The following is a 19,295-nucleotide window of genomic DNA, read 5'->3' on the forward strand; positions in this document are numbered from 1 at the left end:
CTACCAATCGAGCTGGTCCTGCCCAATCAAAACTCCTGCATACTGTAGAAGAGGACAAGGTCTCTGTAGTGCACATGAATATGTTAGGGAAGACAGTCTGGGTGATACCTGCCACCCTGGAATTACCCATCCATGGGATTGCTTTTGCTCAAGGACTTGGGTGCACTGGGTGGGTGATGCAGAAGGATGGGGAATTTCGATGTGTACCTCAAGGAGATTTGATTTTGGGGTGAGAATAGCCAATAAATTAAAATTGTATGGTGTTAATTGCTAAATAACCCTGCCACTGTATGTCATCACTGCTACAGTTGCTGTATGCCATATCAATGGCACTACAGTAAGAATCACCCAAACTAATGAAGGATGAACTTTGATAAAACCGCGCAAAGCGCAGCGGTGATGGAACTTGAAGTGGCTCCAGCGACTGGTGCATAGCAACTTCCTTGAGATCGACATTTTCAACCCGCAGACTGTGGCCATGGGCCACGCCAGGTACACCAGCCGTGAGCTCCGGATGCAGCATGCAACAATCCAACACCATGCGCCATCTCTCCTGCCCTGAAAGATTGCTATGACAGATGGAGCCCAAAGTCATGAATTAAATGAACTCAATGGACGTTTTAGAGGGATGACCCATAGACTAAGGGAATGAGATCTCTGTGTGTATGTATATATGTATATATGTGTATATATCTCAAAGACAGGAAAAGTTGTGGTGATTAATTGGAAAGTGCGGGATCTGGGCATGACGTAGATGGTATAGAATAAGGGATGGATAATGTCCTAGATTTGGCTGGGATAGAGTTAATTTTCAGAAGAAGCTGGATACAGCCAGGACAGCTGACCCAAAGTAGCCAAAGGGGTATTTGATACCATATGATGTCATGCTCAGTATATAACTGAGGGAGTTGACCTGGGGGCAAAAATCACTGCGCGGGCATTGGGTTCTGGGTGGTGAGAAAACTTGCATTGTGCAGCACTCGCTTTGTATATTCTTTTATTAGTATTGTTGTTATTGTTTTTTCTCTTTCTTTGCTGTCTTACTAAACTGTCTTTATCTAACCCATGAGTTTTGCCTTTTTCTTCTGATTCTCCTCCCCATCCAACCGGAGCGGGAGGAGTGAGAGGGTGGTTGTGTGGTACTTAGTTGCTGGCTGGGGTAAACCATGACACCACCTTGCAACACCACAGTTTCAGACACACCTGAGCTGACAAAGTTGCTCTCAACGGCACCGAACTGCTCAGAAACCAGTCACTGGTGTGATTCATGAATCGGATGTTCCTCTACAAGTCTGTATCCTCAACAGGCACAGCCCAAAGGATGTGGTGAGACAAGTCCCCCCTCAAAAGCTTTCTCACCTTGACACAGGAGGTAGCTGGCATAAAGCACGTGTTGAGGAACTGAGCAGATCGAAATGTGAACACATCACCAGTGTGGAGGTACTGTCAGTGATGGACAAGTCCACTAGCAGAGAGGAAGCTGAACAAAGAGGCTTTCAAGGCCTTAGGAACCCCTAAAATTTAATTTTGGCAAGCAAAGTTGCAGTCCTTCTGCCTTTTCATATGCTAATCTGAGCCACTGTGGAGGAATACCATGATACAGCCCTGTAATTCCATCAAAACATAATAACAAATTACAGGCTCTTGTATCATTTTGCCATTCTCCAAGTGATTGCGGAGATACACTCTAAGCTGATGAATTATTTAAAACAGCTGCAGTACATTTCAGAAAATGAATTTGATTAAGTGGCAAGATATTATGAAGAAAACTGAGACAAAAGCCTAAGAGAATCTATTTTCATAAAATACAGCATGCTTCCCGTCTGATGATGATTTTGAGTAAACAGATGAATTAGTAGGTAGACTGATAGTTTGTCCACTCGAAAGACACATTTACACAGGAAACGAATACAAAATGGAGAGTGGTCTTGCTAAGCAAGACATATTACCCCCTCTCCGCTCCGTCTGTGAAACAGGCAATGAAAAGGAAAGAATACATGGGGCTTTTTTTAGTTTCAAACTTCTCTTCTTTCCAAAGCCCTGTACCGGGCGCTGTGCACAGATGGCTTTCCTAAAGCACTACTGATATGCCACTTTGTAGACGTTACTGACTCTTACAGGTTCTGCCTAAACCTCTGTACAAAACACGTTCTAGACTGTCATGGGTTTCGTGGCTTATCACAACATGTAGGGCTTTATAGGGAGAAGTCAGGTCCTTTATGGGATGAGATCTGGAAGGGGTGTTTGAAGACATGAATGTCCAGGAGCTTGTCCGTTTTTTTCCCAACAAAGTCAGCTTGTCTACAAACCTTGTCGTGACAACATTCTTAGGCACGCAGGCTACTGCAACACTATTGCATGAAATACATAAACAATCTTGCACTGAAAATGGAAAACTGGTCTCACATATTGCCTTATTATTGTTATGTACTGTGCCTTATTATTGTTATGTACTGATGTTCTTTCTTTCTCTTTATTCATACTGAAAGACATCAATATCATTTATTTGCATATTTGCTTCAGTGAAATCACAAAGAAGCTTTTATTTAATTGGAATGCATATCATCACATTCACCTAATAATAGTAAAAATTCCCCTGCTGTGTCAATTGGACATCTGTCTTAGACTATTGCGGTGGGGAGTAAACAGTGTATTTCATCTTATAAACGGCCCTGTTGAATGATACGTGAATGTTCAGTTAATTTCCATTATGTCTTCCACAGTACTTCTTTCCTTTGCTTTTTGTTTTCCTTAATGAAAAGTCATATTTAATATTTAAATTCACAAAAGTAAAAAAAAAAAAGGTTAATAAAAGAATTTGTGATTTTCCTTTCCTCTCCCTCTTCCTCTCCTTCTTCTACCCCCCCTCTCCCCTTCCCCCCTCCAACACTGGAAGAAAGACTTGCGTTAGAGGGTAGCACTTCTGGCTTGAGTCCAGCCTGGGTGTTGACTGCTGGCAACTCGCTTCTATATGGATTCAGCACTCTTGATTTTTGCTCCAGGTTTAAAGTATGGGCATGCATCGCTTTCCCAGCGCCAGTCTCACACAGACTTTCTAGCTCTCCCACGGCTGATATCTGGGCGCTTCACGTGCATGAGAACAACCACCATCCCAGCAGGCCTGGGGGTAGGAAGCCTAACATGAGCTGGAGGGTGTACGTTTGCCACAGGCTGCAGAGGCTCCTGAAGACACAATCTTAAATGGGAAGGATGAACTAGCACTCGTCAAACTGCCTGCTGCTATGGGGGAACTGCTTCCTTCCAGCCGGTTTGCAGTGCAGATGTGCATGGTCTCTTCTGTACGATCATATAGACCGTAGCTTGTGGTGGAACAGAGAAGCAACCCCAGACACATATGTCTTAGGCTAAAGTCCTGAATACTGAGCTATGTAGGATAAGGAGTAACTGTTTTAAACTGGAAGAGGGTAGATTTAGATTAGATATTAGGAAGAAATTCTTTACTGTGAGGGTGGTGAGGCACTGGGACAGGTTGCCCAGAGAAGCTGTGGAGGCCCCATCTCTGGAGGTGTTCAAGGCCAGGCTGGATGGAGCTTTGAGCAACCTGGTCTAGTGGGAGGTGTCCCTGCCTATGGCAGTGGGGTTGGAACTAGATGATCTTCAAGGCCTGTTCCAACCTAAACCATTCTAAGATTCTATGATATCCCCTTCTTTCTGAACCACAGGCCAATGCTAAAATACAAAAAAAGGAAACTATCCAATCTGTGGAGTTCTCATGGGAGCCAGGTGCCCTAAAATATGGACAACTGTCCAACGGATTTCTTGAACAGCCACATAGTAACTTGCTCTTGCAAAAGTGCTCTGAGACAGATAAAGAGGAAGAGAGTGCCAAAAAGAGAATTTATACAGCTTTAGCAAAAGGATGATGAAAAACTTCCCACAGTTTTCTCTTTTCCAGTTGCAGAGGAGTATATAGTAGAAACATATTGCCAACTTTTTATTTCACATAAAAACAATAAAAAGGTTAATGTTAAGAAATAGAAACTGAGATCGGTGTAACAACAGTTTATTTCAGAGATACGTACAGTGAATACTGGGAGTGAAACCAGCTACCCTTATCTTGAACAAAGCACCCTTCTGGAGGAAAATACTTGTTTATTTAGACTGAAAACAGATGCCAGTCAATACACTGACCGGTGTCCTACTAAGCAACAGGCGGTCTAAGCTCAGATTCACCAAAGTGGTCTGAACTTTCCAAGTAGTGGGAGCAGTAAGTGCTTAGCATCTTTGCAAAAGTGCCTTCTCCAATTCAGTACCCCACATCAGAGGCACCTGAGACATCTGTGTTCTTTAACTTATCTGCAGTCTAATCCTCCCCACCCACGCATACGCATATAAAATGGAAATAACAATTTAAACCTATCTACATAAATACAACTCTTTGAAATGCACTAGTGTATGTTATTACCTGAATCAGGAGAGCACTTATGCACAGCACACATTCACGTCCAACTTGCATGGGGAGAAAAATTTTAAAGTTTGGGTACAATATCAGGTTGCGTCAAGGGGATTATTATGGATAGAGAGGAGAGGAAACTGAGGTTAAGAACGGTCCAGGAGGGAAAAGGGAAAGGGCATGTAAAACAAGTCAAGAAAAAGAAAGCTCCAAGAAGCAGATAGATGGTGCACAGTTACTTTAGGCAGCAGTTTAAGTTTCTCAGTTTTGAAAATGGAAATAACACCTACTTATCACCAAGAGGTGGGTTGGTAATTCACGCTGAAAAGCGCTCAGAGATTCTTGGAAGAAAGGTACTGTTGGAAATGTAAAGTGTCATCCCTGAAGCATTTGTTATTATGCCACAGTACGATTTGGACTTCCAAACTGCTACTAAAAAGTGATGTAGAAGGAAAGAACGAATACTTGGCCAACCCCAGTAATTCTACCAGTGATACCATCAATAGACAAATACAGGTGGGAAGAGTGGGTAAGAAAAAAATCTTTAGTGTGTATTTTATTAGATCCCTCACCTGGAAAAGCTAGTTTGCTAAGCGTACAGCTCCAGGTGGCATAATCGGTTTAGAAATTTGTGTTTACTCTCGTTTTTTCCCCCTGGGAAACTGTAACCAAGCTGCTGAGCAATGAAACCACCACCAAGGAAGTCAGCATAAGGAATTGATAGACTTCCACGTTCTCCTAGTTCATGACAGTTATGCTCAATTAGCCCCGTAACTTCACTTCAGGGTCAGAAGGAGTTTACCTTAAAACATTTTTCTGTCCACTTACTGTGTTCCAGCATGTGCCTTCAAATCCTGCAGTCAGATTACTTCTCCACTCCCAGACTTGCACCTTTAATGTCAGTCCGTAACTCAGTTCCTTGGGCTGCCAGCAATCAGTGCTTTAGAGAAGGGAGGAGTCTGGAAACGCACCCAAAGTCTTTCCATTTTGGTCAATCTCTGTCCCTCTCTGAGATTCTCTGCATAGGTTGACAGCCTGTCTCAGTCTCTTTCCAGATTGTTAATGACTTTCAAAGCTGAGAGTGTGGTTGGCATTCCCTTTACTTCACGTCTTCTGCCTGCAAGCGCTAAGGAAAGACAGAAAGATTTAAGATACATTCAGACCATAAAGACAAAGAGGTTTAGAAACTGAAATCTGGTCTTTTTACTTCTCTCCTTTTAAGGCGCAAATTCTGTCAAAAACTGGATTATCCTACCCCAGAGCCAGACTGTTTTACTCCAGTTTATTTACCTTTGCCTGAAGTAAAGGTGGAGACAGCACTGCCTTCACTGTACCCTATGCTATACTTTGCATTCCTGATGCATTCATGGACCCAAGCCCAGGCCAGCTCTACGAATGAATCCTAGAGAAAGTCAGACCTGCTCTGCCAGTCAGAAACCCACTGCTATTAGCACAGCAGACTGTTGGAAAGCGTGTGTGTGTGTGTGTGTGTGTGTGGTGACACCCTTCCCTAAGGACATCTTTCAAGGAAGTGTATGGAAGGGAGTGCATACTGGGAAACCTTGTCAGAACGGCTGCTTGCCACTAAGCCTTGCAACCAGGAAGCCCGGATTAGATCCACTGAACAACATGTTCTTGTGCTTCTCCCAATAGTTCTGTTTCAGGTTCCTGTCCTGGTCTGTGTGTCTCTCCCTTGACCAAAAAATGTCTGTGGAGAACTGTATGTAGCTGTGTCATTTCCACTTCTCAATACCAGTACTCAACTCCAATCTGGAATTGTGCTCTTCAGCCTGTTTTGGAGGTGGAGAAGGAAACAAACCCAACTTTTCAAGCGAAGAAGAAATAAGGGATTTTTTTTTCCTCCTATAACATAAAAGCAACCCTTATAGCACTCACACAACAGCAACAAAGACATCTACTCACCTTTCCACATCATGAAATCCAACAACAAAATAACGTTCACTCCTCTTACAAAATTCGGCAGCGCCTGTAGTGCCTTTTCCTCCTCCTTTTCTCATTTAATGCACATTGGCTAATAATCTCCAGGGCTGTATCAACACCTTCTTTTGTCTTGGCAGAACACTCCAGGTAAGCATATGCCCCAATGCTGGCAGCTAAAGCTTTTCCCTCTGTAGTGTTAATTGGCTCGTTGCCTGGAGTAGTTACTTTCTTCTTAATGCATTCATCACCCCGTAGTTCTATCTTGGTAGCCACCAGAATAATAGGTACTGTGGGGCAGAACACTTTGATTTCTGGAACCCAAAAATCAAGGATGTTTTGCTGTGAGTCAGGCCTGTCCACAGAGAAGCACATTAAAATAACGTCAGTGTCCCTGTAGAACACTGAGCGGAGATTACGGTAACTGAATTCATTCTTCCCTGCCACATCGAAGAGAATTAGGTTCATCTCCTTCCCATCTACCTCTGTGTCAGTGGTGTAAGCATCGAACAGAGTTGGCTCGTAGGACCGGGGAAGCTGCTCGTGACGCAGAGCAAAGAGGAGGCATGTCTTCCCACAGCGGTCATCTCCGACTACAGTTAGCTTCCTCCTAAGCGCAGCCATCCCCTGAAAACCAAGATGAAGTACAAAATGAATTATTCCCGTGCTGTTTTGTTGTTTGCTTTTTTTTTTTTTTTTCCCCTTAGTTTTTGTGGAGGGTAGAAGGAGACTCCTGTTTTACCTTCATTCCCCATTTTTTCCCTTTTTAATTTCTCTGGTTTCCGAATCTTCTGAAATTATGAGTACCTTGCTCTTAACTATTATTATAGATCAAAAAACGCAGGTATAAACCAAGTGTGGGTGTAACTAAGACTTCTGCGGTGCCCTATATTTCTGTTTTATCGTCTCAGACATTGTTTATGGTCAGTGTTCAGTCTATAACAGATTTCACTTTCTAGATTGAATGACTTAATTTTGTGAGTGAGATGGAGTGTAAAACACTGTACTGAACAACTATCCAAATCGGTTTTATTGACTACATTTTCCCTGCCGTGGTCTGCTAGTAGAATTCTACCAATGGCGATAGCCATTCTGTGTAAGTCCATGCTGCTTTTGCTCATAGATCTGTTGTTATGTGGGACTTGAGAAAGTGTTCTCAGTCGTTGTATATTCACGGCTAATTTATATGAGATAGAATTTTGTTAGACTTACAGCATAGCAATTTCCAGCATCAACCTTCTTCTCTTTCTTGATGTTCAGTAATATATTGGTTTCTTCTAATATTATTGCCGCCGCAGCTTCCTTAAGTCACTGGTTCCCCTGCCAAGAGAACTTACCACCACTCTTCAAAGACTATCATGATGATCCCAGTATTTAAAGGAATAGGTTGATGTTTCTTAATATAGCCAACCAATCTACAAAGAGAACCTGATGACATCATTGTTTTTTAAAGAAACCTACTTTACTGGCAATAAAGTGGAAGTTACACAATTCATTAACAAATCACAGCATGTTTACTTTAGAAATTTCCTCGTTGCTATTGCAAAAGATTCTTTCTGAGTGAGCATTTCAGTATTGCCTGTTCCAAACTACTGGGGGGGAGGGGGGGGGCTGACAGTACCAGAGTGTAAAACAGCGGTAGACCTGACAGACGGATCCGGAAGACACCCCTTTCCAGATCTGCTGAGGCATCATAGAGAAATGAATTGCAGACTCAGAGAACAGATGAGGTGGGAAGGGATCATCTAGTCCACCCTGCCCTGCAGGATCAACTACAGCAGCTGCTCAGGACTGTTTCCAGTTGGGTTTTGAGTACCTCCAAGGGTAGAGTCTCCACAGCCAATCTGGGCAGCCTTTTCCAGTGTTTGATCATTCTTAAAGTAGGGAGATGAACTCCAGAGACGAAGACTGAATTCCCTGCTACCTTGTTGGCATAGAAAAAGTAACTTCTACTCCTTCTGTCTCAGTTCTTCTGGTAGACAAAGACTGGAAGGTGTCTGCAAGCACTGAAAACTGAGAACAAAGGGAACCGGAGGTGGATTAATTTGGTCTCTGCAGAGAGAACTGTTTCCAAAGGCATTATTGGTGATGCAGATACGTTAACTGCTGATTAGTACAGTTGTGTGTTCAGCCCATTTATTTCATACAGCTACAGAAGAGTTCTTCAATTGAGATGAGGGTTTTTAGGTCTAAAATTTTTAGCCTGAGGATGAGGAACTTTCTATTCTTTAATTTGAAGTCAGCTGGAGACCTGAGGCCACTTTAGTGTTCTATGGTGGTCTAATTTTATTCTGCCAGACCGTATTTCCTGAGTCCTATTCAAGTATGAATCTGATAGTCTACCCATAGGAACTTGACAAAATTAAAGTCATCAGCTTCTGACTTACCTCACTTATTCCCTGGAAGAGCAAAAGCAGCGGGTCCCATACAGCTCTTTAGGACCCTGAAGGCATTTCTTGTTTGGGATGATGTGCTTTTACATCCACTGTACTTAGCCTAAACCTCTGCATGAGAATACACAGGTCTTTTTCACCTTCTTTTTTGTGCAGTTTCTAGGGAGATCAGTCAGGCTTCTCTGCTGAGAGCATTGATCACAAGGGGATCTGAGAGCTAAATTCCGTTTTTTTTCAGGGACGCTGGAAAGCAATGGACCTGCTGTGACATACAACAAGTGGTCTGGTTCCTATTTATGCCAGAAACTCTTAGCAGCTCAGAGAGGCAGACGCTTACCATTTCTGCCTGTCCTCCCACAGCTACTCAGAGCTTTTTAGCACTAGCCTGTAAAGTGCTCATATTTAGCTAGCTCTTGCTTTCCTTACTTCCCTGGGAAGCTTTGCCTGCATGAGGACTGCAGGACGCTTGGTGCTAGCGTCGCAGTACGAGTCAGCGTGCAGGACTCAGTATGCCATTACTGGCACATACGGCTCCCTCAGCACGTTAAGCCACAGCAGGCGATGTACTTACTTGCCTACTTATTGACAAAAAGGAGAAAGATTACCTTCCCCGCTGAGCTTTCGCGCTTTTGGTACAGATTTATGCTTGAACACAAATATCTGAGTTACAGACACGCCCTTTAGAAAATCTGTTTAGCAAAAAGAGCAGGGAAGAGGGAATATAATCTGGAAACAATCTCCAGTAATTGACTGGAAGTGTCTTCTCAGCAACAAAAAAATGCCAATCGGATTAAATCAAGTAAAAAACAAAAGGCTGAGTTTTAATCTCAAAACCACCAGCACGAGCGATGAAAGCTAAGAAGTGGTGTCTTCTTTCTCCCAGCTCATACTTTCTTCATCAATCATACAGACGTATGTGGGGCAGCAGAACTAATGCTCTGCTTAGAGAGTGCACATTTAGGGATTACTGCAAGTGAAGTTTCAGCTTTCTTGAAGAACTATACTTTAGCATATCATGCAAATTTGATCAGAAAATATAAAAGTTACAACATAAAGTTCAAATTCAGTCCTGAAAAATGTGAGCTGGCTACCCTCCCTGGTGCCTTCTGGACCACGACCATGCTTGAATACAGAATCGGTCCTGTACAAAATTCCCTACAGAGAGGAAAAAGCCATCTCATCCCGGAGCCTCTTTTCATTATTTTCTTTCCAGGTTTTCCACCTCTGCTCTCAGGCACCATCCCCAGAAGGAAGCCTAAGGACTTCCACAGATTATTATCCACTCTGCTCATTCACAGCACTGCTGCCGTGCCCCTTTCTGTTGCACTCGCACACTGCCATGCTGGTCGCATTCCCATTTTCCCTGATGCATCGATCCAAGCAAGAAGACAAAAGAATTCCTGTGTACAACTCTGCCCCTGTTTTCCCCTGCTCTTGAAACTGGCTCACTTCATGCTTTTGTGTATGGGGCTGAAGAAAGAATGCTCCAGAGAAGAGAAGCAAATACATATAACTGGAAAGATAATATAAATTAAGGGCCTCTACGCTTCTACTTAGACAGCTCAGGGCAGGTATCACATAGTGCACTGATATTTATAGGCTAAATCTGCTGCAGGAGAAAGGTGGCATGTAGTAAATTTCCACTAAGTATGAAACCCAGGCCATGATCCAAGTCCCAGGTATTACACATCTCAGTATAAAGGTGTGATAACCACTGTGACTGAGATGTTCTCTATAGAGTCCATTGCTGGAGTGTACCTGAGGACAGTGAAATGAGTGTGATCTCAGCCTAAGTGAGTCACAGGACTGCATCTTCTGACATAAAGCCTCCAAAAAAAAAAAACCAAAAAAACATTTGCAACCCTAGGTTAAGGAATTACATAGACTTTGCTGCAGTCTTTCTTGCAAGGTGAGAGATGAAACATCAGGCCCTTTGCCTTCAGTGTTAACTGTGTGGAAGACGACAGATGCAAGATTTCACTAGAAAATAAAGCAGTTATGGCTCAGACCATAACTGAGTGCTGGAACTACATCTGTGCTGTTCAATTACAAGAGGACTCCTTGCTACGGGTTTGACTTGGGTTTGTTGGACCTTTGCAGGGTATTTCCTTGGGATAGGCTGGAAGTTGGGACCAGCAGACGCTTTGGATGAGGCCACCCTACTTTGAATTCTAAGAGTTAGAGAGTATGAATGTGGGCCACTCAGTCTGCTTTCCCTGCGCCGAGGCACAGCGATAATTGCTAGCAGCGCTCTGGGTGAACAACAGAGCCGTGTGCTTCGAAATGACTACGCTGCGCATTTCCCTGACTTTCATGGCACAGCACAGACAAGACCATCAACATAATCGCTCATTTTGATGATTCTTTTTTTTTTTTTTTTTTTTACCTTTTTTGATTCCTCGTGCCACCCAAAAGCCAAATAAAAAGGGATTCCAAAGCATATTTAAGCAGCACCTCTCACGATCTGTAAAGCGCTTGCAGCTTTTCCTGCTGCCAGCCCAGAGGTGGAGCTTTCCAGCTTCGCAGCCGTGAGGACGGCGGGCAGCCGCGCCGGCGGGGCCGCCGCAAGGTGGCTCTGAACTCCAGCGAAAAATCCACCGGCAGTTCGGCATCGCCCAAAAGCTCCAAGAGACGACGGCAAATGTATTCAGAAGCCTTACGTTATACAGCAAGTTAACTCTATCTGCCCATCAGAACGGCTCTACAGGCTTGTGAGTATATTTATAGAGAAAACAGCTACAAGCTGCCAATGCTCCGTCGCCAGAAGGACATGCCAGTGCGGGGAAGACTTCCACACGGGCAACTTTTTTTCGTTTCATGAAGGATATAAAGGGACAATGCAAATCAGAAATTTAGCCTGTTAAAAGGCCACAGGTACTGTAGAACACCGATGCCTATGACTACACTTTATTTCTGGGTTTTTTCAAACACCGGTTTGAATTTTTTATGTTCACTTCATGTAAAATGCGCTGTACAAACTATGTAAGATCAAGGTACAAATCCATCCATCACCATCCAGGGACATGCCTGTTTGACAGGGAGAAATCAGAATTACAAAAATCTCACAGAAGATGAATTATATTTCAATGTCTAGGATTAAGTGACCCATAAGTGAACCATTTGCCCTATTGACACACACTTCTGCTGCAAGTAACTCGTCAGGCAATTTGATATACTCAGTGATGCATTTGGTCTTCAAGTAGATATTTTTAAACACAAGTTTTAATAACTATCATATTGTTCAAGTCACTAATTTTTGTCTTATTCGCTAATGCCAGTGCTGGCTAACAAAAGAGGACACTTTGGATGCAACCCCGAGAGGCAGTAGCCACAGGACATCGTTTAGGTGAAAATGCTTGCAGGGAAAACGCTTGAGACAACCGAGTTAAACAGCGATAGCTGCAACAGCGACATAGAATCGCTACCAGTAATTTCACAGTGTGAGGCTTTACAATGCACGGCTTTATTAACGCACCCAGCGCGAGCCATCTGGTTATGTTAAGGCACTTACACCTCCAAGCAATCTGAAACTCCAGTCTTTTGCGCTCATTTATTTTCCACGTTCATTTTTTTCATTACTGTGACTTCCGATCTCTCTGTAAATTGAGACCAAAGGGGCATTTCAGTTCAAGTCTGTTACTTCTGCTGGTTTATAATTCCTCCGTTCCCTTTTGGCCAAAAGCCGGCAGGAGAGAGGCTCAAACGTGATGATTTTTTTTCCTTTAAGGAAGGGAAGCGGTCGAGCTCTGTGTTTTTCCAGTCATATCCAGCGAAGGCTTTTGTTTTATTTAACCGCCTGCAATAATCTCAGTTTCACTTTGCTTGGGCTTCAAACCCTGCATCCGGGAGGCAACGATTTTCCCTATTTTTCTCGGTCGCTCGCCCAGCCTCCCAAGACCGGTCAGCCCCAGCGGCGCGGAGGGCGGCGGCGGCCCGGCCCTGCCCCGCGGCAACGCCGCCACCCCGGGGCCGGGAAGGCGGCACAAACCGGGGGTGGGGGACCTGCCCCGGGCTTCTCCAGGGGTGCGGCACCGCTGCCTGCCGAGCGCCGTAAGCCCCCCGCGGAGCTCACCTCAGGGCCCGGCCCCCATTCGCCTCACGGTCCGACTTACCACCACACGGCGAGGCTCCTCCGCCTCACAACCACCTGCCCCGCCGCCCCCCAGCCCGGCTCCAGCCGCCCCACAGCCACCGCCCCCGACGGCCCCAAGCCGACCCGACCCGATCACCGCCAGACGGGCACCGCCAGTTGCCCCCCGCCGCCGGCCGCCCCCCGGCACTGCCCCGCCGCCGCCGCCGCGGGCCGGGCGCCGCTCGCCCCCTCCTCCCCACGCCCCGCCTCCCGCCCGCAGACCTCCAACCAATCGCGACGCTCTCCGCCGGGGATGACCTCACTCCCTGCCTTCCCATTGGCCGGCTATATTAAGAAAGTCGCGAGCGCCTTTAAATAGCGGCGCCGGCCCGCAGCTTGCGGCAGTGGCAGCGCGGCGCGGCGTGGAGCGTAGGCTGTCGGTGGCGTTTCCCCCCCGCGAAGGGCCGAGCCGGGCGAGACCGGCGGCGATCGCTGCGGCCGTAGCGCTCCCCTGAGGAGGGGACAGAGGCGCGGTGCCGGTGCGGGGAGAGAGGAGGAGGCGCCCGCCTGCCTGCGCGGGCCCGGCTCGCCACGGTGCCCTGTGAGAAGCGAGAGGAAGGGGGAGGCGGCGGCCGCGGGGAGGAGGGCGCTGCCATCGTCCTGCTGCACGGCAAGGCCAGCTTGGCGAGCCTGGCCATGGCCGCTATCCGCAAGAAGCTGGTGGTGGTGGGGGACGGTGCCTGTGGCAAGACCTGCCTCCTCATCGTCTTCAGCAAGGATGAGTTCCCCGAGGTCTACGTGCCCACCGTCTTCGAGAACTACGTGGCTGACATCGAGGTGGATGGCAAGCAGGTGGAACTGGCCCTGTGGGACACGGCTGGCCAGGAGGACTATGACCGCCTGCGCCCTCTCTCCTACCCGGACACTGATGTGATCCTCATGTGCTTCTCCGTGGACAGCCCGGACTCGCTGGAGAACATCCCGGAGAAGTGGGTACCCGAAGTCAAACACTTCTGCCCCAACGTCCCCATCATCCTGGTGGCCAACAAGAAAGACCTGCGCAACGACGAGCATGTGCGCAACGAGCTGGCCCGCATGAAGCAGGAGCCGGTGCGCACTGAGGATGGCCGTGCCATGGCCATTCGCATCCAGGCCTACGACTACCTGGAGTGCTCGGCCAAGACCAAGGAGGGTGTCCGGGAGGTCTTTGAGACTGCCACCCGGGCAGCCTTGCAGAAGCGCTACGGCACCCAGAACGGCTGCATCAACTGCTGCAAAGTGCTATAGGGTGCGGCTGGAGCGCGGCGCTGGGCACAGTGCCTGGGTCACCTGTTGGCAGGCGGAGAGGAGCGGGGTTATGCACGCACACGCCATCTGCCCGTCCCCTCCGCTGGGGGCTGGCGGTGGAGCGGGGTGGGGGCTGAGGGAGGGAGCACGCTTCCCTTCGCCTTGGCTGAAAAGGGTTGCGCCGGCTCAGCCGTGGGGACAGAGGGAGGGGGGGGATTGCATGCCCTGAGTCTTGGGAATAAAGCGGGGAGAAGCCTTCTCCTGCTACCGGCCCCTGCGAGTTAATCGCAGGGTCTCGACAACGAAAAGCTGCTGAGACTGGACTGAGCAAACACTGCACTCGGCTCTTCCCCTTTCCCACCACCTGCTGCTCCCGGGCAGCCTCCTCTCTTTTGCCAGAGGAGAGCGGTGGAGCCGAGGCGCTCGAAGGGACTTCTGCCTCCTTGCCTGCATGTGCCTCCCCCCCGGGCGGGCTGGGGAAGGGGCTGCGTCTCCTGGGCTGCCTGCGGCATCCTCGCCTCCCGCGGACCTCTCGGCCTGAGCCTGACCTGCTGTGGGAGTTGGTGCCCTGAAGACCGAGACTGGGAGGGGAGGGTCAGCCCAAGCGAAGCCTGTATATATCTTACCTTTTCTGTCTTGTGCAAACTGGGGTAGTGCAGGGGGTGCTTATTTAAAGTGAGGTGGGGAGGGGGTGCCCAGCTGGGACTTGTGTTGTGCAAAGGAACTCGCCCTGAGTGACTGATGCCTGCTGATAATGCGAGCCTTGAACTGACTCCAGCTGCAGAGGCCACCGGGCTGGAAAGTGAAGCTGAACTGCTCTGTCCTCCTTGCTGGCCATCCTCCTCCTGACGGACGAGGCAGGATGAGCAAGGGGGAAGGGGATGATATTGCCATATTATGATCTTGGTGCCTGCTCCTTCCTTTAGTGTTGTTTTCTGCAAGTATGTTGATTCGGGTTTATTTAAAAGTTTTATTTTTCAAAGGAATTTACTTTGCACAACTTGGTGGATTTCTGTTTTTTTAAATTAAACACTCGATGCACTTGTCATCTGCATACAACACTGTAGCATTGGAAACGTTCGTACTGGGTAACCTCATCTGGGTCTTGTTTTTAAATTGTGATTTCAACGCAAGACGAAATAAAACCACTGTATCTCTTTGCTTTGGAAAAAATGGGTGAAAGCACTGTTCCTTGTGCAGTGAGTACATCAGACATTAATACTAAAGGGCAATTTAAAGAATTTAGGTTTATTTAAAACTTTATTTTCACCTGGGTTGGCTACCCTGTGAAAATAATCTTGTGTTTCTCTGGTTCAGAGAACAAATGTATCCATTTATGTTTGTTTACTTTTGTCCCTCTTCCCTCAACAGTGGTACTGAGACTGTTCTGGTTTTGTTTTTAATAAACTGACATGGCAAAAACTGAGATGTATATGATGTTTACATAAAAATTATGAACTGTGTATGCAGTTTTTTATGTAAAGTATTAAAAAGATTCTATGCTGACACTCATGAGAGCAGTGTTGTGATTTATGGAGGCTGTCCTCAACTTGCAGCAATAGACCTGGGTGGTGGCCCACTAGACTGGGGTTCGCCCGCTGCCTTCATGCGGTCCTCTTTGTTTCTCTCCACTGGCCGAAATACCTGTCTGGCAGCTTTTGGAGGAATGGCGGTTATATGCTCCTTTGGGGGAGCTGCTGCCTTAATTTGAGCTGCTTCCTTCATTTTTCTGTGCAGATGGCACATAGAAGTGCACTCAAAATTCAAGGTGGTGACTAATCCATCCTCGCTGCTGCCGAAGCGCAAGAAGCTGTTGTGCCTTGTGCGTGGTGGACTTTGGGTTCAGGCTCCCGGTGCTCCTTCTCCTGCTGCTGGGGGTGAGGTTTGGGCTTGTGTAGCAACAAAACAGGCGGAAAACTGGAAAGTAGCAGGGGCAACAGGGCTTATTTTTGAGCAAAGTATTTAGGTAAAAGTTTTATTAGTGACCTCCTCTTTTTTTTTGGGGGGGGAGTGAGTACCTGTTTGCTGCAGTGGGGCACGAGGACAGGCTTTGCTTGCTGCTGAATCTGAAGCAGGAGACTCTGCTGGCACTGCAGTGCTCTCCTAAGCTGCCTGGCTCGATTACCTAATTGCTGGCCTCATTAATTCCCCTAGCAATGTAAAAAGTCTGGGCTTCTCCGTGACGGGGATCCCCGGCGGGGCACGGTGCCTGCCTCCTCCCTCGCCTGCTCCCGGCTGGAGCTGGGGTCCCTGGGCAGGACATCGGGGTCCTGCGGGTGCTGTGTGCCGTGGCGGCTCCTGGCAGCAGAGGTGGCCCGCTGCAAAACGCACAATGCGATTTTCACTGAAAACCAAGGCCTATGCCCCAAGTGCTGATGTTTCCTCTTTCCCACCCTCCCCCCCCCCTTTTTTTTTTGTCCCTTTGGTGCCTATAAGGGAAATCGCAGGATGGTTTTATATTTTTCTAAATCCTCTCGACTCCTTTTGCGGAGGTGTGAGGAAGGAGTGAAGTCTTTTGTTTTCCTGGCCCGTGAATGTCTGCCGGGGTGCGCTGGACCATTCCGAGGTGTTAACACGCACACCAAGGCAAGCAAAACGCATCCAGTGGCTTTTGCGCGTTGGTAGGCGGAGGGCTCTGCCGGCCTCCCCTGGAAAGCAATGGGGCTTTTTTGATGGACCAACATGGAAATAGCGGGTTCCTTATTCGACAACTGAAAAGTTCATCAGAAATAGTGTGGAAAAAATGGGGGTTTCATTTTGAAGACTTCAAATACTGGAGTGCGTGCTCAGTCCGTGCCATGAGTTTATTGTGTTGTTTCCTATGATCCTTAGTGAAAGACGGTGGTATTTTCACTGAGACAATTTAGTCACAATTTCTTAAAAGGTACTCAAGCCCCATGTTTTGGGTACCTGTCTCCAAGGATTTCCATTTTCCTGATACTCAAAGGGTGAGTTTCTTATCTTCAATCTGAGAACCCTAAAATAACCTTTTGGTCCTCAAACATCCTTTAAAAAAAATAAAAAAAAATATGTATCAATTTTGGATGTTTAAAGGGCCACAGCCAAAGACCCTGTTCTTGCATAGGCCCTCAAAAGCCCAGTTCTGTGCATTGTAGCACCGTTCTGCACAATATCAACAATATTAAAATCAACATGGGAAACTTTTTTGTTTAACTGATAGCAATATGTGCAAAACATAAATTCTGTTAGGCTGCAGCAATAACTAATCTTCTCAGAACCCCGAAGGAGAAAGCGTTAATATTTGTACTTTAAACACTGGGAAATGAGTTAGCATTGCATCCCTGTATAATTAACTATACCAATATTTTCCACTAAGGTGCTTACAAGGTAATTACATTCGTTATTTCCAATTGGACCTTTGCCCATCTCAGGGCTCCAGCCTCTGGCCCAAGGGGGAAAAGCTGCGAGAAAACACATTTCGGTTTTAACTGAGTGTGACCTTTCTCTGCTACTGGTGAGGCTGAGTCAGCCGACAGGGTGACATCACCGTGCGAGCGTCCACCCGTCGGGGTCAGATGGTGGGACCAGAGCCACAGCTCGGTTTGCTTTGTGCCACAGTACTACGCTTGCTCATTAACGTCACCGCTTTGGTGGAGGGGGACACGAGGTGTGGCTCGTCCCACCCTCCTTGACTCAGCCACCCTGACGTGGCCAGGCTGACACCCCAGGGCTGCACTGGCTGTGCTGTGAGATGTCACACTGACCAACTCCACCCCATAGCTGCATCTGCCCAAGTGTGACATGGAGGGTCTGCCCACCGCCGGGGCCAGCCAGCCGCCCGAGCTCAGGACAAGCCACCTGGCAACCCACACCGTGCCTTCAGACAGGGGGTTGGCTTCATGCAGATCTCCCCTTGGCTTCATCTGGTCGCCTAGCTTGTGTTCATCTGGTCCCAGTCTGTCTCCTGTAACCTTCTGATAGAAGAGGTGACACTGAGCAAGTTGGTTAGAGCATCAAAGGAAGGTCAACAACCAACTTGTCTCACATTCCCCGTGCACACTACTTGGGCACGCAGAGACCTTCCCGGCTGTGTCCACATGCCTGCATAGATGTCCTCAGCTGAGGAAAGGCTGCATCTTCCCTTGCTCTGTTCAGGCCAAGATCAACATCTGCAAAAGGTGTTTTTTTTTTCTGGTGGGAGCCGGAGCTCCATGGGGGAAATTTGCTCCATAATAGTACCAGTGCATCCTTAGCAGCAAATCCTGGAAATACAGAAAAGCGTCACTGAAAGACCCATTCATTCCATCATTCTCTGTTCAAGTGAGGAGGACACTTGTGTGCTCCCACCCCAAGACCAGGCTGGGCCCTCTGACAGTGTGAGGGTGTCTCATCTGGGCAGCCTGAAAATGAAGCCAGCCAGGGAAGGTCAGTACTACCTTCTCCCCTTCTGGAGACACAGCAACAGCAACTGTGAGTCACAGAATCATAGAACAGTTTAGGTTGGAAGGGACCTTGAAGATCATCTAGTTCCAACCCCACTGCCATAGGCAGGGACACCTCCCACTAGACCAGGTTGCTCAAAGCTCCATCCAGCCTGGCCTTGAACACCTCCAGGATGGGGCACCCACAACTTCTCTGGGCAACCTGTTCCACTGTCTCACCACCCTCAGAGTGAAAAATTTCTTCCTAATATCTAATCTAAATCTACCCTCTCCCAGTTTAAAGCCATTCCCCCTTGTCCTATCACTACATTCCCTGATAAAAAGTCCCTCCCCAGCTTTCCTGTAGGCCCACTTTAGGTACTGTAAGGCCGCTGCAAGGTCTCTCGGACCCTTCTTTTCTCCAGGCTGAACAACCTCAACTCTTTCAGCCTGCCCTCATATAGGAGAGGTGCTCCAGCCCTCAGATCATCTCCATGGCCCTCCTCTGGACGTGCTCCAACAAGTTCATGTCTTTCCTCTGTTGGGGCCTCCAGAGCTGGATGCAGGACCCCAGGTGGGGTCTCACCACAGAGAGTAGAGGGGCAGAATCACCTCCCTCAACCTGCTGGCCACGCTTCTGATGCAGCCCAGAATATGGTTGGCCTTCTGGGCTGTGATCGCACACTGCTGGCTCATGTTGAGCTTCTCATCAATCAGCACACCCAGGTCCTTCTCCTCAGGGCTGCTCTCGATCCATTCTCAAGTCATCTTTGCACGATCAGATAGAGACTCTCTGGAAAGCACACTCC

At 47.5% G+C, this 19,295-nt stretch overlaps 2 protein-coding genes across 2 annotated transcripts; one reads left to right on the forward strand and one right to left on the reverse strand.

Annotated features, from left to right (window-relative positions):
- Positions 1–6,454: 6,454 nt before the first annotated feature.
- Positions 6,455–7,100, reverse strand: LOC309669960 (rho-related GTP-binding protein RhoB-like; the record flags this gene model as incomplete). Its single annotated transcript, XM_082480756.1, has 1 exon — positions 6,455–7,100. A coding segment is annotated over exon 1 (522 nt), but the record flags the coding sequence as incomplete, so codon positions are not given.
- A 6,128-nt stretch (positions 7,101–13,228) lies between these two features.
- Positions 13,229–15,616, forward strand: LOC309670600 (rho-related GTP-binding protein RhoB). The gene has a single exon (XM_082481602.1). The coding sequence runs from the start codon at positions 13,514–13,516 to the stop codon at positions 14,102–14,104; it is 591 nt and encodes a 196-aa protein (XP_082337728.1). The 5' UTR covers positions 13,229–13,513; the 3' UTR covers positions 14,105–15,616.
- The last annotated feature ends 3,679 nt before the right edge of the window (positions 15,617–19,295 follow it).

This window comes from Vanellus vanellus (assembly GCF_965231255.1).
Source record: "Vanellus vanellus genome assembly, chromosome: 3".
NCBI lineage: Eukaryota > Metazoa > Chordata > Aves > Charadriiformes > Charadriidae > Vanellus > Vanellus vanellus.